The 26,981-nt window shown below is 52.3% G+C and overlaps 2 protein-coding genes across 3 annotated transcripts in view; one reads left to right on the top strand and one right to left on the bottom strand.

Moving 5' to 3' along the window:
• Positions 1-26,981, bottom strand: part of EFTUD2 (elongation factor Tu GTP binding domain containing 2) — a 91,173-nt gene that overhangs the window by 8,463 nt on the left and 55,729 nt on the right. The window contains exons 1-20 of one of the 2 annotated variants that reach the window (XM_069877122.1): positions 19,001-19,060; positions 18,176-18,281; positions 16,171-16,336; positions 15,633-15,711; positions 12,322-12,397; positions 11,995-12,060; positions 11,706-11,741; positions 10,797-10,887; positions 9,608-9,690; positions 8,972-9,138; positions 7,161-7,285; positions 5,212-5,275; positions 4,767-4,857; positions 4,254-4,389; positions 3,335-3,462; positions 2,175-2,368; positions 1,924-2,035; positions 1,577-1,717; positions 1,096-1,197; positions 83-165 (exon numbers count right to left, since the gene is read on the bottom strand). In XM_069877122.1, the coding sequence (XP_069733223.1) occupies positions 83-165; positions 1,096-1,197; positions 1,577-1,717; positions 1,924-2,035; positions 2,175-2,368; positions 3,335-3,462; positions 4,254-4,389; positions 4,767-4,857; positions 5,212-5,275; positions 7,161-7,285; positions 8,972-9,138; positions 9,608-9,690; positions 10,797-10,887; positions 11,706-11,741; positions 11,995-12,060; positions 12,322-12,397; positions 15,633-15,711; positions 16,171-16,336; positions 18,176-18,280 (2,045 nt within the window). In that variant the 5' untranslated portion in view covers position 18,281; positions 19,001-19,060. Of the gene's footprint in view, positions 1-82; positions 166-1,095; positions 1,198-1,576; positions 1,718-1,923; positions 2,036-2,174; positions 2,369-3,334; positions 3,463-4,253; positions 4,390-4,766; positions 4,858-5,211; positions 5,276-7,160; positions 7,286-8,971; positions 9,139-9,607; positions 9,691-10,796; positions 10,888-11,705; positions 11,742-11,994; positions 12,061-12,321; positions 12,398-15,632; positions 15,712-16,170; positions 16,337-18,175; positions 18,282-19,000; positions 19,061-26,981 lie in introns of those variants that run through there. The other variant, XM_069877123.1, reaches the window with a different exon arrangement.
• On the top strand, positions 20,220-26,602 carry DNAAF19 (dynein axonemal assembly factor 19). Its single transcript, XM_069877153.1, has 3 exons — positions 20,220-20,362; positions 22,701-22,830; positions 25,972-26,602. Exons 1-3 carry the CDS (start codon positions 20,220-20,222, stop codon positions 26,434-26,436), a joined length of 738 nt encoding a protein of 245 aa, XP_069733254.1. The 3' UTR covers positions 26,437-26,602.

Below are 26,981 nucleotides of genomic sequence, written 5' to 3' on the forward strand. Positions count from 1 at the left end.
AATGGACCCCAGGGAGGGATGAAACCCACTCTGCCGCACACCCCTCCCTCTGCCCACCTCCAGCACGCCCACCAGCTCTTACTTCTTGTTAGGAGTCTCCGCAAAGCACTTCAGGGAAGACGTTTCCACCACTGTCTCGCAGAATGTCACCACTGGGTCAGCGACCTGCAAGGATGACAACCAGTTTGTAAGGTTTTCAAGTAGTTTTTTGGTTTTAAAGAGACTGTTGGAAACCTTTGGACACCTACAAGAAAAAGCTGGTTCATGTGCCAGTGCTTCAGCATTGCTGAAGAACCACTGCGGCCTGCAAAAACAGCTTTACTGATCCCTTCATTTAAACAAGGCAGGAAGATTTAAACCTAATCCAGGTATAAAAAAAATCTCCTCTATTTATTTATTGATGACAGCTAGGCAGTGGCTGAAGTACAGGAAAAGGTTGGAACATGGTCACCCCCTGTCTCCAAGCCAATTTTCAGTCTCTCAATCACAGTAAAACCAGCAGAGGCCATGGAGATGATCCAAGGGCTGGAACACCTCCCGTATGAGGACAGGCTGAGAGAGTTAGAGTTGTTCAGCCTGGAGAAGAGAGGGCTGTGGGGAGACCTTAAAGCACCCTCCAGCACTGAAAGGGGCTCTAGGAAAGCTGGGGAGAGGCTCTTAATCAGGGAGTGCAGGGACAGGACGAGGGGGAACAGTTTTGAGCTGCAAGAGGGGAGATTGAGATGAGATCTTAGAAAGAAAAGTTTTGCTGTGAGGGTGGGGAGGCCCTGGCCCATGTTGCCCAGAGCAGCGGTGGCTGCCCCATCCCTGGAGGGGTTCAAGGCCAGGTTGGATGGGGCTTGGAGCAACTGGATCTAGTGGGATGTGTCCCTGCCCATGGCAGGGGTGGAACTGGCTGGGCTTTGAGGTCCCTTCCAGCCCAAACCATTCTGTGATTCTATGATAACGGTGCAACACAGCCAGGCTACAAGAGTTACTTTTGCACCACAACCTGCCAAAATCCACATCGCACGTTCAGCCATGTTTATTTTCCCACTCTTCTAAGATAGGGGGACAAACCCCACTCTCCAGCTGCAAAAATCCCCATTTCCTTACCTTGATATCAATCTCTGAATACATCTTCCGCAGGTCGTGCATCACACAATCCAGGTAGAGCTCCCCTGTCCCCAGGATCACGTGCTCCCCAGACTCTTCCACCTGAAGAACAAGAGAAGGCTCAGCTGACAGCGTTACTGTCCACAGGCCCTTGCTCCCCAAGCCCCGCCTCAAGCCAGAGCAAGTATCAGCTTTAAATAAATTGGTCAGGATCAGAGCACCCCAAGGAAAGCACCTACAGCCTCTTAAAGCAGAAAGTGCTGATGTGCTCTGCAGAAAGCTACTTCCTGGCACAGCAAGGTGTGTGTTTTTCTGCTGGTTTTACAGTTTTCTCCTATTTCCACATGATTTATGAGATCAGCATGAAAAACCCCACAACAAACAAAACAACCTACAGTAAATAAATCAGTTATTTTTAGGATCAGCCCACAAGGTAGCCCACAGCATGAGCTGAAAACAGCTGTACATACACCACAAATACCTTAGTAGTGAGCGAAGGGTAACTCTTGTTGACTTTGCGGAGACCATCTAACATTTTGGGGAGCTCTGAGGGGTTGACGGGCTCTACCGCTATTTTGATGACAGATGTGGTGTTGAACTTTAAAGGGCGGAAGATCTGAGCCTGAAAGCAGATAAGGACAAAGAGCTGAATCTCTTGGATGGCCAATGGAGTCAGACACACCACATGATGCTGTTCCCTCTCCCTTCGTGGCCCTCATGCTCTGGCACCTTGGCAGAAAAAGCTTCTTTAGCCTCATCACCACAGTGGGATGCACTCCAGCACTCTGACTCCCCGCAAGGCAGAGCCATACCAGCTACGCACAGTACCTCCTCATTGCCCCGAGGTTCTGTGACGGTTGCCGTCTTCACTATGGGCTGGTCCACTCCTTCAATCAGCACCCAGTTGCCAGCAGGAACCCGGTTCACCTCGATGTGGTACCTAAAAGGCAGAGGAGCATCACCACAGCGCTGGCTGCTGCAGCCTCAGGCCCCACAGCGCTGTGTCCTCCCTGCCCCTGGCAGCAGCAGCTTCAGGTGACCCCTCTCCCAACCAAACACGCTGCCAGAGCTCATCGTACCTCGCAACCGAGATCCAGAGGCGTCCGACAGTGCAGATCTGGGAATCTTCCTCATCTTCCAGGGTGTAGTTTTCCCCGAGAACCTTCACAGGCTGCCCGGCGTGGATGGTCCCACTGAGCACTCTGCCAAAGGCGTGGAACTGAACGCCGTCATCGGTGCTGTACATTTTCGTTGTGTGACACATCAGCGGACCCTTCCCGTGAAGGAGAGAGAGAGAAATAAGCCTCTTTGGAAACACAGTCAAGAAACAGATACAGACCTGGTAGAACTCATGGATACCAAGGGAATTAATGGGTTGGATTTTAGAAATACTACATTTTGACTTGCCAAGTCCTCAATTTCCTTCCACTGGAAGCCTCACATCTCCTGGCCCTGTTCCCTCCTGGATCGACTTTGGTGGACTCTTCTGGAGCCCTCCTCCCTCCTCACGGGGACCAGTAAGCAGTGGTTGAGACAGGGCCATGAGAAGAAATGTCATCAGCTGGCCCACACATCAGCTCAGGGCAGAGCACCCAAGCCTCCGCAGATCACAGCTCTCACTCCACTACCAGGGACGTGGTGACAATCACCATTGTGTATTTTATGTGGATGCTCACAACTCATTAAAATGAGCGATTCATTTTCTCTCCAAACATTAGAGCAAAAGTCAGGGCCAGATTCCTCATGAGCTGCTGGCTGGCGTCGGTGGCTCTAGACAACTCCAAACGACAGCTCAGTACAAGCTGTTTGAGGAGGAAGGGTTTCGCAGGGCTCTGCGAGGAGAGGTGCTGACGAACTGCTGGGGGGTTATTTTTATCAGTAGAGTCCAGATCCGTTTTCTCAGTTTGGAGAGAGAATCAAACTTTAATGAAAAGGGACAAAAAGGCAGCAAAAGGACACAAACTCCCCTGCAGATCCCACATGCTCTGAAGCCCTGACCTAGTCCTGTTCTTTCTTGAACATTGTCAAACAATTCTCTCTCTCAAGGGCTGCCCTGGGAGGCAGTTAAAGCTTCTCAGAGTGAAGAGAATTGTTTTGGTATCGGATGAGAGGTTTCAAAATGCTGGAAGTCAAATCTGTGCAGCTGGCTGTCTCGGAGGCAGCTGCCCTGTCGAGGCAGTGAAGGGAGGGGGGTGTCTCGTGTTTGGACACTCAGAGCAAAGCAGAAGAGTTTCCTTACGTCGGGGTCGCATTCACTCATGGCCTCCCCTAGATCGGAGTCAACACCACCGGTGTAGGTGTGCTCGATTTTCGTCTTCGCTCCCACTTTCGGGGATGGGATGTGCTGCACACACATGTCCACAAAGCCTGGAAAAGTAATATTCCATGAGAATATGATTAAACAGTGTAAAGAAAAGAAAGAGTCGCCAGTAAACACAAGGCAAAGTTGTTCAGTGCACCCACAGCCACAGGGGGATGCGAGCAGTGCCCTGAGTTGCCCTTTGGGTAAATGGCTCAATATTTTATATTCGGAAAGCTGAGGAGGAATCTGTGTGAGAGAGCAAGGTGTGGCTGTAACGCAGCCCTCAACTCTGCTGATGGGAGACAAGGGTACTGGGGAGACTGTGGAGGGGAAGACAAACAGCATTCATCCCTCTACTCTGCTCTCGTGAGATCCCACTGGAGTCTCAGGTCCAGCTCTGGAATTCCCAACATAAGAAGGATATGGAATGTTGGAAAGGGACCAGGGGAGACCATGGAGATAATCCAAGGGCTGGAGCACCTCTGCTATGAGGACAGGCTGGGAAAGTTGGAGTTGCTCAGCCTGGAGAGGAGCAGCTTCCAGTATGGAAAGGGGCTCCAGGAAAGCTGGGGAGAGACTTCGTCCAAGGGCATGGAGTGATAGGATGAGGGGAATGGCTTTAAATTGGAGGGAGGAAGATTTAGACTAGATATTATGAAGAAACTCCTCACAATGAGGGTGGGGAGGCCCTGGCCCTGGTTGCCCAGAGCAGTGGTGGCTGCCCGCTCCCTGGAGGGGTTCAAGGCCAGGTTGGATGGGGCTTGGAGCAACTGGATCTAGTGGGAGGTGTCCCTGCCCACGGAAGGGGCTGGAACTGGATGAGCTTTGAGGTCCCTTCCAACCCAAACCATGGTACCTGTGAACTCCCCAAAGAACTTCTTGCAGACAAGCCGCAGGAGGGGCCGAATGTTCAGTTTCAATTCCTCTTTGGTCAGGTGGATGCCGAGTTCATCCAGAGTCCTGGGCAGGGTTGTGTCCACATCCCCCACCACCTGCAGGGCAACAAGCACCACTCCCAGCTTTACTGCGGGGTCCAAACCAGTACCTCCCATGTGCTGCATCCCACATCAGCCATCACTCTCAGGGCTCTGGGCCTGCTCTGGCTTAAAGTTCATGCGCGAACCATCTGGCTGGTTCAAACTGTCGCTTGGCTGATATTAGAGCAGACCAGAAAGAGCAAAGGCAGCTCTTTCTGTGTGAATACAGAGTTATATTGCACGGAGCAGCTGCCAAGGAGTTGCTCACCATTGCTCTGCACCCCTAAACTCACAGGCGAGTCCCACAGGCTCCAAAACACACCACCACAGTGTATTCAGCCCTTGGCTGCTCCAGTCTGGAGCTGTGGGAAGGAGACTGAACCATCACATACCTGAGCCAAGATCTTGTACAGTGGCTCCAGAATGAACTCCACGAAGCTGCGCTGGGAACTGCTTGTTGGGGCCTTCTTAGTGAACTTGCGGCTATCAGGGGACAAAAGGAGACATGAGGAGCTCTGCTGCCAGCGAGATTCATACCACTCGTCCCAAGTTATCTTCTTCCCCTCCCAATCCTCCAGGGAAGCCGTCAGGGACAGAGAAGTCAACCTTACTCCAAACAAAGGCCAGAGGAGTCTCTCTGCTCCTGCTTATGGGATTCAGGAGGACCACATGGACTCAGACCAAGCAGGAGGCCTGACAACCCTTCCCAGAAACTACTCCATTACAGGACAACTCAGGTTGGAAGGGTCCTTGGGTAGTCATCTAATCCATGTTTTATAGGGAAAGGGGGGAAAAAACTCAGCAGTAAACTAATAGACATTTAAACAGGCTTCTTACGTCTTTGGGTTGAAGTAGATGTCGCCCCAAAGCCGCTTTGCAAACTCTTGATAATTGATGTCACCTAAAGGGAAAAAGCAAATAGCAAAAGTCTTTCAGACTACACCGTTTCTCTCTCATCTTGGAAATCTTTAGGTTTTGGCTTTTAAAACAACTCAGAGGATTCAAATTAGTGGAGTGAGGCTGGTGAGGGAAGACTTGAACGAGTGATTAAGCCCTGACCTGAGGAACCCGGGCAGAGGGGTGAGCAGCAAACAGCCCATAGAGGTTGCGTGCAGCAGCCCTCGCCAGGGGTTCGCACACGGATTTCTCAGGAACACTTCAACCCTCTCAATTACACACAAGGTTAGAGCTGAGAAGAGCTGGCCTGGCAGACACCGCGCTGCGGGAACCCAGCTACATCTGCTTCATTTTCCAAACATTGATGCTGCAACCTGACGCTGCAGTGCCAAGGTGCCGGGATGGCTTACATTCCCTCTGCCCTGCAGGCTTATCACAAGCATTTTCTGCCTTGCTGAACATCTCCAGGTTCTTCTCTCTCTTTCAACTGATGTAATAAGCTGATGTACAGGCAAATACCCAAGGAACGGTGCAGTGCTTGGCTGTCATGGCAGATTTACAAACAATACCACAGCGGTGATAATTTACAGCAGTTTCTAAACAAGCTTTTGCTGCGGGCAGATGTGCAAACATAAGAAATTTCATGGTGGCTGCGGTTTTGACAGTTAGACTACGGTAACTCTTGTTAGTTGAAGTGCGGTGGCTGCACATAAACTCCCTGGTGGCCACAATCCAGTATCACAGAATCACGGAATGGTTCGGGTTGGAAGGGACCTCAAAGCCCATCCAGTTCCACCCCTGCCATCATGGGCAGGGACACCTCCCACTGGATCAGAGGCTCCAAGCCCCATCCAACCTGGCCTGGAACCCTCCAGGGATAGGGCAGCCACCAGCTCTGGGCAACCTGGGCCAGGGTCTCCCCACCCTCATCGTGAGGAATTTCTTCTTAATGTCTAATTTAAACCTTCCCCTTTTGATTTAAAGCCATTTCACTGACTTCGAGTACTGCTGAGCTCCTGTCTGCCCCACAGAGACAACGCCTCCTAGTGTCTGTCCCTTCCCCAGTTCCCCAAAGAAGGGGGATCATCCTGGCAGACACTGAGTTAATGCTGCAACGCCCAGAGCGTTCCTTTATTTCTCCAAGCTCACGAGGACACGCGATAGTCCTGACACATCAGTCCCTGACCTCCACCACGTCATCCTCCCTCAGGCTAACTTCTTTGCAAGAGCTAGGCCAGCTGCCTTACAACATCTTCCTTCCCCTGCTCACGGCTCCTCCAGATCACCCCGAATTCCCCAGTGTTAGACTTCAAAATCCTTGGCTGTACAGCTGGCTAATGCGAGCAAAAGGCCCATTTTACAAGTGGCAGATTGCCTTGAGTGGGCACCTGGGGAACAGAAAATTAAATCAAAGCCAGAAAAAGACAGTTTCTTAAAAAAGAAAGAGGGCAAGAGTGCAAAACCTGTGGGCCAAGCTTGCACCCGGCTGCAGCTGAGTCTCAGACTCTGGAGACTTCTGTGCAAAGGCAGGCAGAGCTTAACTGCTTCGCTTCTGAGCTGTTGTGATAGGGAGGCGAAGCACAATATGTGCACTTGCCTTCAACTGTCATAGCGGGACTTGTTTTTTCTGCTCCAGGGTATGTATAAAACATTGGCTTCTGACTCAAGAAACATTTATCAAGAGAAACTACCAAGCTAAAAACAAGTTAGATTCGTATTTTTGCTTCTTGCTCAAATCCGCAGTACCTCTTAACTCCTAGAAATTCGAGAGCAAGTAGAGTGGCCATGCAAGTGCAGTGAAAGTCGAAGGTGAATGGCTTGGAAAGCCTCAACAAAAAGGGATAGGAAACAAGATGTTAAAGTGTAGAAGGTTTCTGGATAATCCTCACCATATGTGTCTGCATAAATCTTTGCAAAAGATCCCAGCGTGAAGCAGATGCTGTACTGTGAACTGGCGAAACACACGTTTCCCAGAAGGGGAGACAGAACGAGGTTCTCGTCGGTGGAATACATGCTGAGAGAGAAAGGGTTAGAGACGAGACAAAAAATAACATCAATGTTATGAACCAAGGAAGAGGCTTAAATCCCTAAGAATCACAGAATCATAGAATGTCCTGAGTTGGAAGGGACCCACAAGGATCATTGAGTCCAACACCTGTCCCTGCACAGGATAACCCCAACATTCAGACCGTGGGGATGAGGGCATTGGCCAAAGGTTTCTGGAATATCGCTAGGCTCAGTGCTGCAACTGCTTCCCTGGGAGCTGTTCCAGGGCTCCACCAGCCTCTGGGGGAAGAACCTTGTCCTAATGTCCAACCTAACCTGCCCTGGCGTCTTCCTGCCATTCCCTCGGGTCCTGAGAGAAAAGCTCAGCGCCTGCTCCTCCCCTCATGAGATCATGAGGAAGGAGTAAACTGTGATGAGGTCTCCCATCAGTTTCCTTTTCCCCAGGCTGAACAAAGTGATTTTAACCACTTCCCCTCTAAACCCTTCACCAACTCCATGCCATCCTCTGGATGCTCTCCAGTAGCTTTAAATCCTTTTTATCCCACGATGCCCAAAACTGCACCCAGTGTTTGAGGTGGGGCTCAAACAGCACCTTAAAACCGGCTGCAGCACGCTGGCCATTGGAATTTCAGGCTCAGTATCATGACTTCAAACTTCAAAGCATTAGTGAACAGAGATATTTAAAGACCTCTAACTAAAAGCGTACTCTGTACTGTTTGTTAGGTGGAGTTTTTCCTCCCCTATAAAAAGGCAGTGAAGTTGGCCAGTCAAGCAAGGCAAATAACATGGGGCTAACTAAATCAAAAACATTTTAATGAGTTCATCAGCATGCTGGACAGTATAAACTATCCCACTGATGCCAGTGGTAACTGAACAGAGACAGGCAATTGAGCCCACATGCAAATTCAGTTTGGGGCTACACAGGCTACGGCGCAGCCACACACAAACTGAAGAGAAGAATGGTCTGAGGAAATCCCTTGGATGCAGAAAAGCCAACAGAAACAACGCATTGCTGCTGTGAGAGTTAAGAGATGTCCTCCCCTTCCCCAGGGAGGGCTTTCCAAGGAGATCTGACTTCAACAATAACATCGGTTCTGGTTAGAGGTTGGGACAGTGAGTTCCACTTGGCTTTGTAACGAGTGTTTAGGAGCCTCAAGACATCTCAACCTCCACTTTGGTACACTGCCTGGAGAATCTCAGTGTGTTCGAGACATCTGAATCATAGAACGGCATGGGTTGGAAGGGACCTCAAAGCCCAGCCAGTTCCATCTGCCTGCCATGGGACACCTCCCACTGGATCCGGTTGCTCCAAGTTCCATCCAACCTGGCCTTGAACCCCTCCAGGGATGGGGCAGCCACCACTGCTCTGGGCAACCCGGCCCAGGGCCTCCCCACCCTCAGCGTGAAGGATCTGGGAGCACAGTTCCTAGTCACATGTCAACCTTCCCTACCTTTTAATGGGGGATAAAAGAACTGATCCCATGAAACTTGTCAGGAAGAGCCAATCCTGCCTAATTCAATACATTAACCCATATGAGTTTCCAATGGCTCTTCCTGTCCCATTTTCTACGATTCCACATATCAAGAGACAAACTCTCGAGGTTTTTGGCACACAGAGGGCTCATAAAGAAAAACACCTGCAACAGAACAGGGAGAGCGAACAATAACGATACATCATCCCAAACCCCTGTACCTGATCAGACCGTTAACTTCGTCTACGATGTGTCGGAGTTTGTAATAAGCATCTGTAGGGGGCAACTTCAGCTCCAGGATCAGCCGGTCTATCTTGTTGATGCACACGGTCACTGCCAGCCTTTCCTGCACCGCGTGCTTGATCAGCCTCTCCGTGTTCAGCATCACCTGCAGGGAATAACGAGCACAGATGCCCCTAGCAAAGCCCTTCACGAAATGCTGTCTAGGGCGTGACAGGCAAAGCAGCGACCCTTACATGCAGGGCTGCGAGTCAGCAGCAAAGGCACCAGCCATCAACTAAGCTTCCTGAAATACAGAAGTAGGTGCTGACCTAACTGAATTCCTTGAATCCTACCCCTTGGATATCTCTGATATAAATAACAAGCTCAGATTTAGCTATCATGGGGATGGAGATGCAAACGAGTTAAATAATCAGCCTGCAGGTCACACACATCATGTCAGCCCTGGACACAGAGGCTTGACTCCCTGTTTTGGCTGAAAAATCCCCTCAGTTCTCAAACCATCCTCCAAAAACCCTTCACCATGGAAAGCTGCCCCCATCCCAGGCCTTCACGCTGATCAAAGACTCCAGAGGAGAAGATTTGCATGTTAACCCCCAGGAGAACCTGGCACTCACCCCCTCAGCCGCATCAATGAAAAGCACAACACCGTCCGAAATACGAAGGCCGGCCGTCACCTCATCAGAAAAGTTGACGTGACCTTCAGAAACACAAAACGGTGGTGAGAACCAGAGAATGGTCAATGGCAGCAGCGCAGAGGGCAGAGAGCCACACTCCTGCTCTGCAGCTCGCTCTGGTCACTGGTATCCAGTGAGGCAGAACAGATGGAATCCTCCTCAGACAGGGACCCAGAAGCGGCTGCCAGAGCTCAGTATGGGGAAACGCTTCAGCTTTAATGCTATTTTTTGAGAATAAACACAGCAACTCATTTAACAGGCACTTTTCCTCACATTTGTTGCTGTTTTTCTCACAGCTCTGCACAACTACTTCAGGAAAAGAAGGAAAATTACTTATCACCAAAGAGAACAGATGCCTCTCCCTCCAGTCTCCTCCTGCGCTCTAACCTTCCTCATCTTGAGCTGTAACCCAACAGATGCGTCCCAAGACCCTCTTCCCTAAAGTTTGGCCTTGGTTTCTTACAACAAGCTGATCCGTAATTATGTTTCCCCACAGGAGCTTGTCAGAGGCTTGGAGGAACTTGCTAAGTCTCACTGTGAGGCAAGTGGGTTTAAGAAAAGCACATTCGCCACTGTGCATGGCGATACCTGGAAAATCCAATCCTACATGCGCTTCCCATACACTTGAGTCAAACACTTCTTCTGCCCCATTAGCCATCAATTAGACTGGTTGATCAGAACCACGAGCCTAACCAAACACCAGCTGCTAAGATGTTGCTGCTGGAAGTGATTTCAGAAGAAAGAACTCAGCTGAAGGCTCAGGATTGGGCTGGAATCATATACAACAAACACAAAACATAGGTTTCCATGTGATAAAGAAAACACCTCGGGTTTCGTTGCACCCAAGTGGCATTCACAGACGAATCAGTGAGGTTTCAGGGTATGGATTCCTTCTTTGTTTTGCTACACAATCCCACTGCAGTCCAACACGAAAGCTCCTGGAAGGCCCTTGTTAGCCACTGCTGTGTGGTTTCACTGCTCTACTCCTGACTACAGCACCAGCCAGAGGACCAAAGGGCTTAATTAGTGAGAGAAAGCTCAGTTCACGTGGTCATGTGTCTGCTCCACGCATCAAGTTGCCTTCAGCTAAGTGCACCCCAAACCAGGATTTCCAGGATTACACAATTACCTGGAGTGTCAATGATGTTGAAGAGAAAAGACTTCCCTTTGGTGTCTGGCAGAACAATCGTCACTGGAGTGCTCTTGATCCCCACTCCCCTCTGAAAGAGAGGAAACCAGGAGTACCAGTTAAAGGGAAAAAATAACAATCATCATGGAAAGATGTCAAAGACGAGCAAGGGAAAATCAGAAAGAGGAAAACAAGTAAACACCCAGCCAACTCAACCTCCCGCACTCAGGTGGCTGCAGGATCAGCTCTGGGGAGCTACCACTGCACCATCCATGCCTCATTTCACTGTGGAAGGACAGCACACAACACCAGAGATGGAAAATGTAAGGTCTTCTGTGCTTTTGCTCTTCTGCTGCTATCACCTATACCTCAAAGCTTAAGATCTGATCGCTTAGAGTATAATGTAAAGCACTAAAGCAAAGGGAAAGAAATGCTTCCCAGGGTTGTTCTGGTTATGGTGATATTGTGTGAGCAGGACAAACCAAGACTTTCATTCACAATTAACCACATGGAGTCAGAGGCCCTGGCTAAGAGGAACCAGAGAAGAAACCAGAGAAGTATGTTTATTTTGAAAGCAGAGCTCTTTCCCCCATCCATCCTGGCTGCAAACCTTTCCACCTTTTTCCCTCAGAAAAGAGGAGTTATGCTGGGATTTCATCACTGCGCAGGTTATCATCCCAGATCAATAAACCATAGAGATGAGGGTGGCAGAAAATGGAGAAAACCTGGAGCAGGGATCTTTCTGAGGCAAACAAGAGGAGCAGATCACTTTATTGATAAAGAAAAGCAAAATATGGAAGGCACAAAATGATGTTAAAATGGAGAGGAAACTGCCCACAGTAAGGAAATGTGAGTAAAGCTCAAGACAACCAGATAAACCCCATCGCTTCTTCTACAAGACTCACTCACCTCTTGCTCTGTGAACAATATGTCAGTGTAGCAAAGCTGTAAAGGCAAAGCAAAAGACAGAATGTCACATTTTGGTACCAAATATTAAGTGTGAAGCAGGACACAGTAACTCTGTGCATGGTTAAGGTGGCAAGTAAGTGACAGTGACAGTATCCAGACCAAGCTCAGGCTTCCCAGTCCTGCATTCCAACCACTGAACCACACCTTCTCCACGCAGAGTCACGCTCCTCCTGAGTGTAAAAGCCAACCCATGTCTCCCAGGGCAGGAATACACCAAGAGCTCACTCACGTCCTGGTCGTAGCGTTTCCGGATTTCTGGGTGTGTCTGTTCTATCAGGCAGTCAACAAAGCACGTCTGAAAAATAAATCACAGCAGAAAGGAGGTGACTGTGCTCAGAGAGGCAAACACAATCCCACCCCTCCAGCAGCAGCAACGGAGAAATTTGGGCACGTTATTATTTCCAGGTGGCTGGAAGAAAACCTCCAAATAACTGCGTTAGCAAGAGGAGCAGAAAGAGCCCGCGGCTGCTGCGATTGAGGGGTCAGGAGCAACAGTAAAAGCAAGAAACAAACAGATCGTTGCCACTACCCGAGATACGCTGGCTATTCACGCTACCTTGCCGTGGTGAAGATGCCCACACAGAGTCACATTGCGAATCAGCTCCGAGTTGTCCATCAGATCTGCCAGGAAACTGGGGGAATGAAACACAAAAGACTGTTGGAGGCTTCTGCTGCGTCTAAGAAAAGTAGGTGCCACTTCAACTCCGCTTTCTATCCAAGGTGCCCCTTGAATCCACTCCAAACTTTCATTCTGGCAATGCCCTGCGGAGGAAGAATCCCACTTTCCAGATGGGGAGGACAAGAGAGTTGGAGTCCTAGACAGATGGCAGTGGGTGGGAGGATACGGAGCTGGTAAAACTGCCAGCGATGGGATATTATTGAATATTTTTCTTCTCTTCTCGCCAGTATTAGAGCAAAAGTCACACCCATGCACTCGGATGATGAAATGCTTCCACTCAAATAGTGGCAGGCAGTGAAGTAAATCGTGGAGCGGGATAACAAGCACCCCACACAGTTTTAAAAGGCAGCCACAGGGCCATTAATTCTGATTTTCAGGTCTTAAAACAGTGATGGGGAAAACAGTAATGGAATACAAACCTCTTTAGAATAAGCAATGCAGCTGGGTAATGATGGGCCAGTCACTCCTGCACAGACCCTGGCCAAGTGTAATTGAGATCCTAAATTACCGACTCCTCTCAAAACTAATGGGAGGCTACGAAGCAATTGTGAGAGGTCTGGAGAAAATAACTGCTGTCAAATAATCTCCTAGTGAAAAAGACTTTAATTTCCACTGATGCAGTAGAGCGCTTAACGTGCAACATTTTGATTAAGAGCTAAAAAATACAAAAATCAATAATACTGATTAAAAGCTTGCTTATTGGTCTTAAAAGAAGGCTAAATGGGAAATCAATACCAAGCTGGCAGGTTTCTGGTTAAGTCCCACAGGGAATTTCTCCTGGCCCCATCCTAACCATTTACATCAACGAAAAGGACGAAGAGGAACTCGTTACAGATGGAACAAGCAGAAGACACGGGGATCAGGAAAGTGGTAGATAATGAAGAGGGCAGGTCATTGACTACACACAAAATGGATTGCTTGGAGAAATAAGACCCAGCAGGCACTTTGGTTTATGTCTGGCTCTATCAAAAATCAATCTGATCAGCAAACATGGCCATGCTGATGGCATCGAGGACACCCCCGAGAAGCAGCTGTTCCATAAAGGTCCCAGCATCCAAGTAACCAACTGCCTGAATACAAACCCCCTGGAATTTTGTTGGGGGACAATAACAGGGTTCTTGGCGAAGCGCAGAGGGACCATTCACCCTGGGATCTGTTTGGCACACGGGGAACGGCGCTCGGCCTGCAGATGGATTTGGGATCCATGCTATTAAAAATTGGGAAGAGCTTCGGCTTGCCAGGAAGTGGCACAAGGAAAAATGAGCCTAACGAGACACTCATGCAGCTCAATCTGTTTATCCTTGAATAGAAGCCAACAGAGACTCAATACACGTGAGGATATGGAGCCCCTCCACCCACTGACAAGATGCAGACGCTGATGCTACAGTTCACTCCAAGAAGGACATTATGGGGCTGGAGCACAGCCGGAGAAGGGAACGGAGCTGGGGAAGGGGCTGGAGAACAGGGGTTCTGGGAGTGGCTAAGGGACCTGGGGCTGTTCAGCCTGGAGAAGTGGAGGCTGAGGGGAGAGCTCATCACCGTCTGCAACTGTCTGAAAGGAGGTTGAGGTGAGGTGCGTGTTGGTCTCTCCTTCCAGGTCCTAGGTGACAGGACAAGAGGAAATGGCCTCAAGTTGCACCAGGGCAGGTTTAGATCAGATATTAGGAAACATTTCCTCACTGAAAGTGTTCTTGGGCACCGACAGAGGCTGCCCAGGGCAGTGGTGGAGTCTCCATCCCTGGAGGGCTTTAAAAGACAGGCAGATGAGGTGCTCAGGGGTTCAGTAGTGAACAGGTACAGTTGGACTCCATGATCTCAAAGGTCTTTTCCAACCAAATGATTGTATTTTTGAAAAACAACCACTTTTACTCCTTTCCAAAGTTGCATAAGATATCGTATTGTATTTTAATTTCATTTGGATTTTTTCCCAGGGAGTTTTCTCCCAACCTGAGTGTCCCAGGGGCTGCTTTGTGGGCATAACCAGAAGAAGGTTACGCTGACCTATCAACTTTGCATACAACCAGTAGCATAAAAATTCACCCTGGAAACCTGTCTCCAGGATAGACGGGAATTAGTTGAAGCCAGTGGGAGGCGAGTGGTCACTGGGACTGACCCAAAATGTCCTGGTATGAGCATGCACCACACTCTGACCATATAAATATTTCTTAGGCCAGTCAAAGGAACTTGCCTTCAGCAAACATGCACCACAAGGGTTTCCAATTATCATAGAATCATTGAGTGTCCTGAGTGGCAAGGGACCCAAAAGGATCATTGAGTCCAACTCCTGTCCCTGCACAGGACAACCCCAACATTCACACTGCGAGGCTGAGGGCGTTGGCCAAGGGCTTCTGGAATATTGTCAGGCTTGAGGCCACAACTGCTTCCCCGGGAGCTGTTCCAGTGCTCCACCACCCTCTGGGGGAAGAACCTTTCCCTAACGTCCAACCTAATCCTCCCCTGGCAAGGTAAGATTTACATCCTACTGTCAGAAAGCCAGGCACTTTAGTTGCAGAGGAGGCTACAAGGACAATCCAAGGGCTGGAGCACCTCCCATATGAGGACAGGCTGAGAGAGTTGGGCTTGTTCAGCCTGGAGAAGGAAAGGCTCCAAGGAGACCTTATAGCAACCTTCCAGTACCTGAAGGGGCTACAAGAAAGCTGGGGAGGGACTGGTTACAAAGGCCAGGAGTGATAGGACTAAGGGCAATGGTTATAAACTGGAGAGGGGCAGATTTAGGTTTGACATAAAGAAGAATTTCTTCACGATGAGAGTGGTGAGGCACTGGAACAGGTTGCCCAGAGCAGTGGTGGCTGCCCCATCCCTAGAGGTGTTCAAGGCCAGGTTGGATGGGGCCTTGGGCAGCCCGATCTAGTGGGAGGTGTCCCTGCCCATGGCAGGGGGTGGAACTGGATGATCTTTAAGGTTCCTTCCAACCCAAACTATTCTATGATTCCATAAATATGTGGAGGGAAAACTATCTGTAAAACACTTAGTCTTGCACTTTTTGCCTCTTGCTTTTGGTTTGGGAAGCAGTTGCACTCCATGCTGTGGCTTGGGTGAGAAACAAAGGCAATGCTCGTTGAAAGCTGCGCTCGTCACCCTACCTCCCACCTCGGCCTGTGAACAGAGCGCGAGGAAATTGCAGCACAGACGGCCCAAGCCTCTCGAACCCCCTACAAATTACTTACTCCATCTCATAAACGGTGACTGGTAACGTCTGCTCCATCAGGGAGAACTTTTTGGTTTTCACAGGTTTAATAATAGGCTCTGAAAAGAAGAGGAAAAACAATAAAGCACTGTTACCAGAGACCCTGAACCCAGAAGTGGCTGAAGGGAACAGGGTCTTCTGCAGACAAAACTACTGTTTGCAAGCTGGCAGAGTCTCTCAGCTCTTTATAAATGCAGCTGCACTAGACAGTCATTGCAGTTGTGTTCCACCTGCTCTGTGCTGTTACAGAAGGATCAACTGAGGCGATTTAAATTTCTCCTTAAATATCTTTCCAGGATCTGCTGATACTTGTTCTTCAAAAGGTCGTTTTCTTTGGTGTTTGTAACAATCCCCACATCTGGGTACCACTGCACAAAGAGTTTGGGGATGAGCGGGAACTGGAAAGGGGCATTAAAACTCGTGGAGGTAACTGAAGGGAATATTGTTTTCTTTCCCAAGGATCCATTAAGTGTCTTCTCCTCCCTCCGAACCTGCTTCACTGCTCCCTCCCCACTCACCGGTGAGGGGCTGCGTGTCCTCCTCCTGCACGATCGTCTCCACCTCGGGCCCGTACACCTCCTCGGCGGTGGGGTAGTATTTCTTATCCTCGTGCAGCACCACCTCCATCCCCGGGTGGTCCTCATCGTGGTCCCCCATGTCGTCATCATCATCGTCATCCTCGAGCTGCAACCAATGCTCACGTTTAGGTGCTGCGGCACCAAAGCGCTCAGCAAACACCAACCACTCTGACGGCACAGGCTCGGTGCTGTGGGGTGAAAGAGCCACAAACCCAGCCAGGGAACGCGGCCCCAGCACCTCGCATCCATCGGAATAGGTGCTTTCTGTAAGCAGCAAGCCTTCTCCTGCCGAAAACGAACAGCCCCATGCAGACAGGGCCTCGCATCCCTCACTCAAAAAGAATCGTAAAACGGTTTGGGTTAGAAGGGACCTCAAAGCCCCTCCAGTTCCACCCCCTGCCAAGGGCAGGGACACCTCCCACTGGATCTGGTTGCTCCGAGTCCCATCCAACCTGGCCTTGAACCCCTCCAGGGATGGGGCAGCCACCACTGCTCTGGCCAGCCTGGGCCAGGGCCTCCCCACAATCACAGCAAAACATTTCTCCCTAAGATCTCATCTCAATTTCCCCTCTTGCAGCTTCAAACCACTCCCCTCATCCTATCCCTGCCCTCCCTGATCAAGAGCCCCTTCCCAGCTTTCCTAGAGCCCCTTCCAGCACTGGAAGCTGCTCTAAGGTGTCCCTGCAGCCTTCTCTTCTCCAGGCTGAACAACCCCAACTCTCTCAGCCTGTCCTCGCATGGAAGGTGCTCCAGCCCTCGGATTATCTCCGTGGCCTCTTCTGGACTCGCTCTAACAGCTCCATGTCCTTCCTGTGCTGCAGAGTCCAGAACTGGACGCAGGGCTCCAGGTGGGGTCTCACCAGAGTGAAGCAGAATCCTCTCCCTCGCCCTGCAGGTCCCACCACTATGGACACAGCCCAGGATGTGGCTCACACACGCAATCGAACCACGCTCCCGCACAACCCAACCCCGACTACGCACAGACAGTGTTTCCAGATAAACTGCAGGAACATAAGACTGGAAGGGGTTCCCTCCAGCACTTCCCTCATCATGGCACAACTGCCCCTGCTCTCCTCCCTGCCATCACCGCTCTCCTTTAGTGCCTGGGGAGTCTTGCTCTGCCTTTAACCTGAGGAGCTGAGCTCCTTGGACACCACTACAGCATCAGCACATGTTACCAAAGGCCCAAAGACCTCCCTGAACATACGTGGATGCTCCATTTGACTAAACACAGCTTTAGCTACAGATTTGAACTGCAATTCAAGCCTTTATGTCTCCCCTCCAGAACAGGAAGAGGAGGGTGTTTTTTCCTGAATCCTTTAAAAGCCAAACCCAGTCTGATCCTCAGGGGTCAAAGCCCAGCACTGAACAAAGTGTTCACCACAAGCACTTTGAGACCCTCACCACAAGAAGGATGTTGAGGCTCTGGAGCGAGTCCAGAGAACAGCAACGAAGCTGGTGAGCGGGCTGGAGGTGTTTAGCCTGGAGAAGAGGAGGCTGAGGGGAGACCTCATTGCTCTCTCCAACTACCTGAGAGGAGGTTGTGGAGAGGAGGGAGCTGGGCCCTTCTCCCAAGGGACAGGGGACAGGACAAGAGGGAATGGCCTCAAGCTCCGCCAGGGGAGGTTCAGACTGGACAGTAGGAAAAAATTCTTCACAGAAAGGGTCATTGGGCACTGGCAGAGGCTGCCCAGGGAGGGAGTTGAGTCACCTTTCCTGGAGGCATTTAAAGGACGGGTGGATGAGGTGCTGAGGGACACGGTCTAGTGATTGATGGGAATGGTTGGACTCGATGATCCGGTGGGTCTTTTTCAACCTGGTGATTCTTTGATTCTAAAGCCTCACAGCAGAGCCAGAGCCCAGCCCTGCTGCAGGGGGTTCAGGGCGAGATGAGCCCATACCCAGCTCTCAGCAGACCTGCCCCTCCACCCAGCCCACTCCTCACCTCATCCAGATCCTTGGATTCTCTGCCCAGATCATCCTCGTCATCGTCCGAGTCCAGCTCTGGCCCGATGTAGTTCCCAAACTCATCATACAGGTCGGTGTCCATGCTGGGGGTGGGGAGGGGATGAGGAGCTGCGGGCCCTATCTGGAGCACCCACCGACCCCAGCTCCAGCCGCAGCCTCAGGCACCCGTGGTGCCGTGCACCAGGGCTCCACATCTGGCCCCAATCCTGACCCCAGACCCCAGCACCCACGGAGCCGTGCGGGCCCTGCTCAAGCCACACACAACACCCACTCACTGCTGTGCCCACCGGGCTCCCTATCCGGACGGGCCCCGATCCCAATCATGACTCCAGCCCCGATCCTGGCCGCTGTCTCAGTTCCAACCCCCATCCTCAGCGCTCCCCATTCCCTGGGCCTTCCCTGCTGCCAGCCTGAAGGCCCCCCCGAGCCTTCCCTGCTGCCAGACTCGACCCCAATCGCCCCGGCCTCGTTCCTGCTCCCAGCCCTGCTCCGCCCCGGGCCCCGGGCTGCCCTCCCCGTCCCCTCCGCGGGCCTGGCTCCCCTCCTCCCGCTCCCGGCCCCGGCCCGCACCGCACACCCCCCCTCCGAGTTCCACCCCGCTCCCAGTCCTGCCCATACCGCCCCGGAGCCCTCACCGGCCCCGGTCCCACTCTGCTCCGCTTCCGGTCCCAGCACCGACCCCGTTCCGAGCGCTCTCTCCCCCGACCCCCGGAGCTCTCCCCGCCCCTGCTCCTGGCCCCGGCCCCGCTCCTCCCCTGCCCCGGCCCAGGCCCGGCTGCACCGAGCGCGCCCCCGGCCTCACCCGGCCCCGTTCCCTCCGCGGCCCCGCTCTCTCCCGCCGCCGGCGCGCGCTCCGCCACGAAGGCCCCCGGGCTGCCCGCGGCGCCTGTCGCGACAGAGCCTACACACGCCGCGCGCACGCGGGGCAGGGCCGACTTTGTCAGAGCAGCCCCGGCGGGGGCCTCGGGCATTCGAGAGCGCGGGGCCGTTTCTGTCAGGCGCGGCGCGGGCAGCCCCGGCGGGGGCAGCCCCGGCGGGGGCCTCGGGGAGGGCGTCCTGGTCGCCATGGAAACGGGAGGGAGCGCGGCGGAGCGGGAGGGACAGAGCGAGGGGCCAGGCCTGTCGCGATAGTGAGAGAGCAGGGGCTGTCGCGATAGTGATTGGGCAGGGGCTGTCGGGACAATGAGGGGCAGGGGCTGTTGCAGCAGTGATTGGGCAGGGGCTGTCGCGATAGTGAGGGGGCAGGGGCTGGCGGGACAGTGAGGGCCATGCGGATGTCGTGATAGTGAGGAGGCAGGAGCTGTCGTGATAGTGAGGGGGCAGGGGCTGGTGGGGTAGTGAGCGAGCAGGGGCTGTCATGATAGCGAGGGGCCGGGGCTGTCACGATACAGAGAGTATTCCTCAGGGGCTGTTGGGATAGAATGAGGGCCCAGGGCTGTCGTGGTAGTGAGGGCCCAGGGGCTGGCCGGAGAGAGCGAAGGTGCCAGTGGCTGTCGCGATACAGCAAGGAGTCCTCAGGGGCTGTCACGATAGTGAGGGTGCAGTAGTTGTCATGATACAGCGAGGATTCCTCAAGGGCTGTCAGGATAGAGCAAGCACCATGGAGCTGTCACGATAGTGAGGGCCCAGGGACTGTTGGGATAGAGCGAGGGTCCCTGGGTGTCAGCAGTGGGCAGGGCTGTTGTGATACAATGAGGATCCCCAGGGCTGGAGCTGTGTCAGAGACCTGTGGGGCTGTCACGATAGTGTGAGGGTCCCAGGGGCTGTCACGATAGCAGCAGGGTTCCCAGTTGCCCTGGCAGAGCTGTTGTGCCAGGCATGAAGGTCCCTGGAGCTGCTGGTGTACGTGGCCTGGCAGGGCTGTCACGACAGGAGTGGGGTTCCCAGCACTGTCATGACAACAACAGGTTTCCCAAGGCCAGCCCAGCAGGCTGTCACGATAAGAGCAGGGCTGTCAGGACAGGGGTGGAGCCCCATGCTGTCCCTGTCCCATTCCCGCTGTCCCCACAGGTTGGGTGGGGATGGAGGCTGACGGAGCCCTGGACGCGGTGGCACTGGAGCGGGAGCTGAGGGCAGCAGTGGCGGCCGACGAGCGGCGGGAGCGGGAGAACGCGGCCAAGCTGCGGGCGCTGCACCAGCGTGTGGCCTCCTACGAGGAGTTCAGGTCCGCGGGGACGAGGGGCAGGGCTGGGCGCTCCCAGACGGCTCCATCTGTCCTGGGACAACCCAGTCCTTGATTGGCTTTGGAGCTCTCCCAATTTTGGGAGCTCAGACCCAGCCGTGAGCGGGGACGGTGCTGGTTTCCATGCTTTCTGCTCTGGGTGACAGTGAGCGCGGCTTGGCGGGCAGCAAACCCAGTTCCTAAAAAGATCCCAGCGCCGTGGCGTGGAGCCACGGTGGCACAGAACCTTCACCGTGCATAAGATTTGCCCCCTGGAACGGCTGGCGGCTGTGGGACACGATCCCAGATGTTCCCCATCTCCAGGGCAGGTCCCTGTGGTGGCCACGCTGTGGACCAGCAGTGGGGTGGTTCCCTCTCCCTGCCCTGTTTCCGGTGGTGGCACAGGAGAAGGGGGTGACGTGCGTCCCCATGGCCCCCGTCCAGCGTGGTTGTGCTCCAGAATCCATCGCCATGTTCTCCAGGGTGGTTTGTGGCCCTGGCATGGCAGGGGTGCACTCCCAGTGCCCACCAAAGTCCTGGATCCACCTACAGATCCCTCTGAGCAAGTCCCTGCCCCTTGACGTCCACAGATGAATCTGTAGGTGGGTCCAGGACTTCAACGGCCCCTCAGCAGACTGATACGGGACTGGATTAAATTCCATTCATCTCTGCCTGCACTTGGTCGGGCCATCTGATCCCTGAAAGGCAGGAAAACACTTCAAAATGACATTTTCTCCCCCAACATTCCTGCCAGTCCCTGGAAAAGATTCCATTGTGATTTCAGGGTGGTTTATCCTCGTGTTGGTAACTAGAACTTAGCTGAGGGAGGTACCGGAGCAGCTCTTCTCTGTGGGTGCAGCATCTTCGCTCAAGTAGCCCACGCTGGCACAGGGGCCGAGACCTGGACCCCTTCAGGAGTCTCCTGCTGGCTGTTGGGAGGACTGACTGCAGGGATTCATCCCACGGGATGAGAAGAGCCACGTGAGCCGCTGAGTCCGGCTGCTGTAGTCAGACACAGATGTCAGTGGAGTAGGATGCTGAATTCAAATGACTCCACAAAGCTGTGCCTGCCCGGCCTGCTGTGAGCTGCAGAACACTCTCTTGGTCCTGAAGAATTTGGGTCTTTTCTCTGGAAGTCCTAAAGCCACGGAAACTTCAGTGTGCCCTAAAGAAAGGGCAGGAAGAAATAACATTATTCAGGCTCTAGAGGAGCTGCCGGGTGGAGGTGCCACAAGCCATCCCCGTGCTGGGGAGGAACCACGGTGCTGCAGGTGATGGGGAAATTCCTGCCCAGCTTGTCCTGATCTTGAATTCACATGGAGTGTGTGAAGAGAATGTGCCCGTTGAGCATCCCATGCAAAGGCTGCTCTTTTCTTCTGACCCATCTCTGATGCTTCATGATCTCATTTGAATCCCAGTCTTGTTTGATGGAGCCACAGAATGGTTTAGATTGGAAGGGACCTGAAAAGGTCACCCAGTTCCACCCCCTGCCATGGGCAGGGACACCTCCCTCTGGATCCTGTTGCTCCAAGCCCCATCCAACCTGGCCTTGAACCCCTCCAGGAATGGGGCAGCCTCCACTGCTCTGGGCAACCTGGGCCAGGGCCTCCCCACCTCACAGCAAAACTTTTCTTTCTAAGATCTCATCTCAATCTCCCCTCTTGCAGCTTTGAAACGTTCCCCTCGTCCCATCCTTGCACTCCCTAATCAAGAGCCCCTCCTCAGCTTTCCTGGAGCCCTTTCCATACTGGAAGCTGCTCTAAGGTCTCCTTGCAGCCTTCTCCTCTACAGGCCAAACAACTCCAACTATCTCAGCCTGTCCTCGTACAGGAGGTGCTCCAGCCCTTGGATCATCTCCATGGCCTCCTCTGGACTCACTCCAACAGCTCCATGTCCTTCCTGTGCTGCAGACTCCAGAAGTGGACGTGGGGCTCTAGATGAGGTCTCACCAGAGCAGAGCAGAGGGGCAGAATCCCCTCCCTCACCTGCTGGTCCCACTGCTCTGGATGCGGCTCAGGATACAACTGACTTTCTGGGCTGCAAGTGCACATTGCCAGCTCATCTGATTTTTTGACCACCTGTATCTCCAAGTCCTTCTCTGCAGGGCTGCTCCCAATCTCTTCATCCTTGAGTCTGTACTGATATTGAGAGTTGCTCCAACCCAGGTACAGGCCTTTGCACTTGGCCTTGTTGAAGTTCATGAGATTCACAGGAACCCACTGCTCCAGCCTGCCCAGTCCCTCTGGGGGATACATGTGGCCCAAACAGATATTGCTTTAGAGAAGAAGCTGAAAGTACTTGATCTTGCTAAATATCCCATCCCTCTTCTTGTTGCCTGTAGGAACATTGTGCTGGCATCACACCTGAAGCCCCTAGAGAAGAAGGACAAGATCGGAAAGAGGGACATCCTGTGGAATCCTTATGCAGCCCACGCCAAGGCCCCACAAGCCAGTGACGTGGAAATACCCCAGGTGAGGGAGGCGCACTCCAGGACTTCCAGTACCTGAAGGGGCTACAAGAAAGCTGGGGAGGGACTTTTTGCAAAGACATGGAGTGATAGGACAAGGGGCAATGGCTGTAAACTGGAGAGGGGCAGATTTAGACTAGACATAAGGAGAAATTTCTTCACTATGAGAGTGGGGAGACCTTGGTCCAGGCTGCTCAAAGAAGCCAGCAGTGGCCCAGGTGGCCAAGAAGGCCAATGGCATCTTGGCTTGGATCAGAAACGGCGTGACCAGCAGGTCCAGGGAGGTTATTCTCCCTCTGTACTCAGCACTGGTGAGACCGCTCCTCAAATCCTGGTGTCATTTCTGGGCCCCACACCACAAGAAGGATGTTGAGGCTCTGGAGTGAGTCCAGAGAAGGGCAACAAAGCTGGTGAAGGGGCTGGAGAACAGGCCTTGTGAGGAACGGCTGAGAGAGCTGGGGGTGTTTAGCCTGGAGAAGAGGAGGCTGAGGGGAGACCTCATTGCTCTCTCCAACTCCCTGAAAGGAGGTTGTGAAGAGGAGGGAGCTGGGCTCTTCTCCCAAGTGACAGGGGACAGGACAAGAGGGAATGGCTTCAAGCTCCACCAGGGGAGGTTTAGGCTGGACAACAGGAAAAAGTTTTTCATGGAAAGGGTCATTGGTCCCTGGCAGAGAGGGGGAGGGGGTTGAGTCACCTTCCCTGGAGGTGTTTAAGGGACGAGTGGATGAGGTGCTGAGGGACATGGTTTAGTGATTGATGGGAATGGTTGGACTCGATGATCCGGTGGGTTTCTTCCAACCTGGTTATTCTATGATTCTATGATCTTTAAGATCCCTTCCAACCCAAACTATTCTATGATTCTATGAGTTTGTGCACATCTAAAAATCACTCCAGAATAATCTGGGCATAAAATAATGCTGGATTTATTCAGAACTATCTCTACACATGAGCAAGCCTGCAAAGTCCCCAGGAGCACAGGTGTCTGGATAACTACAGGGATCATCTTGGCTCCTACTTTGTGTCTGGGAAGACCTTCCACCAGCTGCTTCCGTAGGAGTCTGCTTCAGCCCTGTGGGAATGTGAGACCAGCTGCACAGCGCCAGAGCAGGGCTCCTGACGCCCTGCTGTGTGGTGGCCAGCAACAGATTCTTGGAGAAGAGTGCCCTCCCTTGACCACGCTCTTCCAGCTGGCTGCGGTTTGGAGATCAAGAGCCAGGGCTGTGCATCTGGATCCTCACATCTAATAGCCCCAGATCACAGATCTGTGGATGCAGCCAGTGCTTTTTCACCCCGCTGTTCAGTTTACACAGGATATGGAAAAGTGCTGGGGTTTGTGTAAAACCTGCTGTCTGATGAGGCCTCTGGGTGCTCCTTCTTTCTTCAATTATGGTTAACTGTGACTAAACACCTTCTCTCCGGGTTGGTTGTGATTTGAGTGGCATCTGTCCTGCCTGTTCTCGTGGTCTCTTCCCACGGTGGTCACTGGACATGTAGCCAGGAATGTTTCCCATAACTGTTTCTCGTGGATCTGTTGACACTGAATTCCATCTCCCTGTTTCTTAGGAGATCTTTTTGCAACTCTTCTAGGCAGCTTCATGTTTGCTTGGACTGAGCAATGATCTCCCCAGAGCAAATTCTGCTCCTAATCCCATTAGCGCCTGGGCTCTGATCTCCAGGGCTTCTCCATTCTGTGTTTAGACACAGCCCGATGTTGCTGTGCCTTGTTCTCACTCTCTCTATAAAAGCCTAAATATTTTAATCCTCCTTCAGTGTGTGCGTCAGTTAAGTCAGCACAGACTGATGAGTTCAGCAGTTCAATTACATTTTGTATAAAACAGGATTTCCTTTTATCTGGAGATGCCACATTGAGCTTGGCTCTTTTCCTGCGAGCTCTCTGCTGCAGACCGTATGGATGCAGTACGTTAGAAGGTCTGTTAGGGCCAGCTGCATATTTTCTAGGGTTTGCATCTCATATCTTTTATCACCTCACCCTTTTGATTTGCATCATGGTGCTCAAGATGGAACTGAGGTTTTCACTGAACTACGCTGGTCTCCAGGAGATCCCTTCCTGAGTAGGGATCCAGACTGGGCAGTGGGTCTGCTTCTGGTTAGAGCTGGGGTTACTCCATGCTGATCTGTGCTCGTTCATGCCGGGTTTCAAGTTGCATCCATTCTTCCATTATTTTACCCTGAAGTTCTCTAGTTTCTGTGGTGCTTGGGTTCAACCAGGCCAAGTGCTGGGTCCTGCACTTGGGTCACAAAAACCCCACACAACTCTCCAGGCTTGGGGAAGAGCGACTGGAAAACTGCCCAGCAGAAAAGGACTTGGGGATACTGGGTGATGGTGGCTGAACATGAGCCAGCAGTGGCCCAGGTGGCCAAGAAGGCCACCAGCATCCTGGCTTGGATCAGCCATAGGGTGGCCAGCAGGAGCAGGGCAGGGATCGTCCCCCTGTGCTCAGTGCTGGTGAGGCCAAACCTCGAATTCTGGGTTCAGTTTTGGGCCCCTCAGTGCAAGGAGGACATTGAGGGGCTGGAGCGTGTCCAGAGAAGGGAACGGAGCTGGGGAAGGGGCTGGAGCCCAGGGGTTCTGGGAGTAGCTGAGGGACCTGGGGCTGTTTAGCCTGGAGAAGAGGAGGCTGAGGGGAGAGCTCGTCACTCTCTGCAACTGCCTGGAAGGAGGTTGTGGTGAGGTGGGCGCTGGGCTCTCATCCCAAGTGACAAGTGATGGGATAAGAGGAAATGGCCTCAAGTTGTGCCAGGGGAGGTTTAGATTGGATATTGGAGACAACTTCTTCACTAACAGAGTGGTGAAACCCTGGCAGAGGCTGCCCGGGGCTGGGGGGGAGTCTCCATCCCTGGAGGGGTTTAAAAAACCGTGTGGCCGTTACACTTGAGGACAGGGTTTGGTCACCACTGTGGGGATGGGCTGACAGCTGGACTGAATGAGCTGAGGGGTTTTTTCCTACCTTGATGATTCTATGTTTCTATATTTCTCTGTCTTTCTCACAAGCCTTATGCAGCCCTTTGTGGTATCCAAGCCTGGACTAAAACCATCTCAGCCCTGCACAGGTTGATCAGGGAGGGAGGGGATAAAAATCAAGTGGGAACAAACCAAAAAGAACTAACTATTTTTTTCCTTCAGGAACTGGATCAACTGCCCAGAACATCTGCTGAATTTTACAGAGATTGGCGCAGATGCTTAAAAAGCGGAAAAGAAAAATACCAGCTTCTGCTTGAACTCGGAGGGGAGGCCTTGGGCAGAATCTTTCAGGCTGATTTGGGCTTCGGCCTCCTGGGTGAATTCCTTACAGTGCTGGCAGAGAACGTCTGTCCTCAAGATGGAGATGCCATTCTTCAGATCTTACAAAGCCTTTCGGGTACCAAGCGCTTCGGGTTAAACGTGGATCTGCTGAATGAGCTGGAGAAGGAGAGTAGCAGGGATTTGTTTAGGAAGCTGCAGAGCATGAGCTGGAATAATGGGACCACTGGCCAACCCAGAGGCCCAGCCAGCTGCGAAGCAGAGAAGGAAACCCACCTTGTGGACATCAGGTTGCAAAAGGAGGAAAGGATACTGATGGAGCTGATGGAATGTTACCAGGTCAGCTGAAGGCGCGAAAGCACCAGGGTCATGCCGAGACAGTGCAAAAGAGGCTCAAAGCTTGACTTTGGCATCAGATGTTGTGTGAAACAGAAAAATTGGATATTCTTGGAGCACTGCTGTGTGTTTGTCTGCATCTGGGACCCCCCCAGAGCAACAGTTCTGCACAAATAAAGGTTAGGTACAGAGAGGGTTGTGTTGTGATGCCTGGGTCAGGGTGTCCTCACAGAACGGCTCTGTCAGAGTCTCATAGATGAGGAGAAAAAGTGAGGGAAAGGAAAACTCAGCTGATGGTTTTGGAAGAGAAACCAAGCCCAAGTAATCCCTTCCCTTTTTCATCATTGTGGGGTTTTAAGAAGTGTAAGCAATGACACTTTGTGTTTAACCATGCAGCAGAACGGCTGGTGGAGGTGGAAATGCTGTGCATGGTGGTCTGTCTGGGACTGATCCATTATTATTCTACCATAACCACTGATGATCCTTTGAGGCACTTGCGTATTGGGCTTTGTGGCATCTCTCGGGGACATCTGCATCCCTGCAGTCTGCTGTGGGTG

Source organism: Phaenicophaeus curvirostris, chromosome 26 (genome assembly GCF_032191515.1).
Source record: "Phaenicophaeus curvirostris isolate KB17595 chromosome 26, BPBGC_Pcur_1.0, whole genome shotgun sequence".
Classification (NCBI taxonomy): Eukaryota; Metazoa; Chordata; class Aves; order Cuculiformes; family Cuculidae; genus Phaenicophaeus; species Phaenicophaeus curvirostris.

What these genes read in the sequence shown, in the direction of transcription:
- DNAAF19 (XM_069877153.1), top strand. Translation starts at nt 20,220, where the DNA reads ATGGAGGCTGACGGAGCCCTGGACGCGGTGGCACTGGAGCGGGAGCTG. An exon ending in GCCTCCTACGAGGAGTTCAG is followed by an intron (nt 20,363 to 22,700) that starts GTCCGCGGGGAC and finishes TGTTGCCTGTAG; the next exon opens with GAACATTGTGCTGGCATCAC. An exon ending in GTGACGTGGAAATACCCCAG is followed by an intron (nt 22,831 to 25,971) that starts GTGAGGGAGGCG and finishes TTTTTCCTTCAG; the next exon opens with GAACTGGATCAACTGCCCAG.